This window comes from Pteropus vampyrus, unplaced genomic scaffold (assembly GCF_000151845.1).
Source record: "Pteropus vampyrus isolate Shadow unplaced genomic scaffold, Pvam_2.0 Scaffold211, whole genome shotgun sequence".
NCBI classification, from domain to species: domain Eukaryota; kingdom Metazoa; phylum Chordata; class Mammalia; order Chiroptera; family Pteropodidae; genus Pteropus; species Pteropus vampyrus.
The window spans coordinates 926488-927902 of record NW_011888992.1 but is presented as its reverse complement, the minus strand read 5'-3'; the positions used below and the strand labels follow the sequence as shown (position 1 = coordinate 927902).

The following is a 1415-nucleotide window of genomic DNA, read 5'->3' as shown; positions in this document are numbered from 1 at the left end:
GTTTACAGCTGATTCATGCCGTCCACATCTCAGCCAGGTGACATGGACAGCGTGCTGTCCCCAGCAGCCGCGGGACCTAGGAAGGGCCCCTTCTCCACGTGCCTCGGTCCCCCCGCAGCGCGTGGATGTGACATTGCACGGCAGACCAGTAGACCTGCAGGCCGAGGGCCGGCGGCTGCCCCCTTCGAGGCTCCCGCAGGCCGGTCCCTGCTTCGGGCCGTCGGGCCCTGGCGAGGAGTCTGCCCGGAAGCCCGTGCGTTTCTCCTGGAAGGGTCGACACCCCTGAGCTGAGGTGCAGGGACGTGCGTGCTCCCATCCGGCGCTGCCAGGGGCCGATGTCAATGCGTGTGGTGTCGCGTGTGCCCAGCATGGCTTGGCTGGTCCATAACGGTCTGGGGAGGGGGTGGCGTGGCATGCTCAATACCGCTGTGAGTCAGAGTTGCACAGGACAGTCCCTGGCGCAGGGTGGCGGCCTCTGACACACGGTGCTGGGCCCCCATAGCTCCCAGTGGGGCTTGGCCATGCCGAGGCGGGAGGCACCCACAGAGGGCCCTGCTCTGCTCGCTGATGGCCGCACGGGACAGCCTGCAGATCAGCCGTTGGCCCCGTCTCGTGGTTCTGTGAGTTGACCAGACTCGGCTGGTTCTGCTTTGGGGACTTCCATGAGGCTCTTCGGCCGTCCCAGGCTCACGCACCTTGCTGCAGGCACCTTTCTTGCTTCTGGCCCCTCTGTGCCTCCAGGGTCCAGGCTCAGCTGGTGGCGGAGATGCTGAGCACCACGGCCTGCGTCCAGGGCAGGAGCATCATGGAGAACCTGAAGGGGCAGACACGGCTGCGCCTGGCGGCCACCAAGGCCTTCGCAGAGAGCGTCAGGTGTGCACAGTGCTACGTGGCTGCTGTGTCGTGCATTTGGGGTGCGCGCTGTGTGAGAGAAAATGACTGCAGTGCTGTGAAACGAAGGGCTCGCGGTTCAGCGGGGACCGCCACCGAGGCCGCGCGTCCTTCAGTGATCCTGTGATGAGGGTCATCAGCACGGGCAGCGGGAACAGGGTCCTGAGCTGGGTCAGGGTGGGGAGTGGGGGGTGGGAGCTGTGGCTTAGGCACGAGTCACAGCAGGGACGTGCCCTGGGGCCGCAGAGTCCTGCAGAGCTGGGCACAGGGATCCAGGGTTTGGGGGCAGCCCCGACACCCCGGCCTTGCCTTCCCCGTCGTGGGTGTCGAAGCCTCAGGTGTCGCTGCGGCAGCACAGGCGGCACCGGCTCTGCAGGTGGGACCTGCCTTTCAGGTTTGGGGGCATCGCGGGGAGCAGCGCCCTGGTGATGCTGGCCGCGCGGCACTTCTGGAACACCTGGCGCCCGCTGCTGTCCTCTGCGGCCAGCAGGAAGAAGGCCAGGAGTGCCGTCCAGAAGGTCGTC

General features: G+C 66.9%; 1 protein-coding gene across 1 annotated transcript in view; it reads left to right on the top strand.

Moving 5' to 3' along the window:
- CFAP46 (cilia and flagella associated protein 46) overlaps nucleotides 1–1415 on the top strand; it is a gene marked incomplete at its 5' end in the record, with an annotated part of 70978 nt that overhangs the window by 29035 nt on the left and 40528 nt on the right. Inside the window, 2 exons of the mRNA XM_011372605.1 lie at nucleotides 742–873; nucleotides 1286–1409. Of these exons, the coding sequence (XP_011370907.1) occupies nucleotides 742–873; nucleotides 1286–1409 (256 nt within the window). The remainder of the gene's footprint in view (nucleotides 1–741; nucleotides 874–1285; nucleotides 1410–1415) is intronic.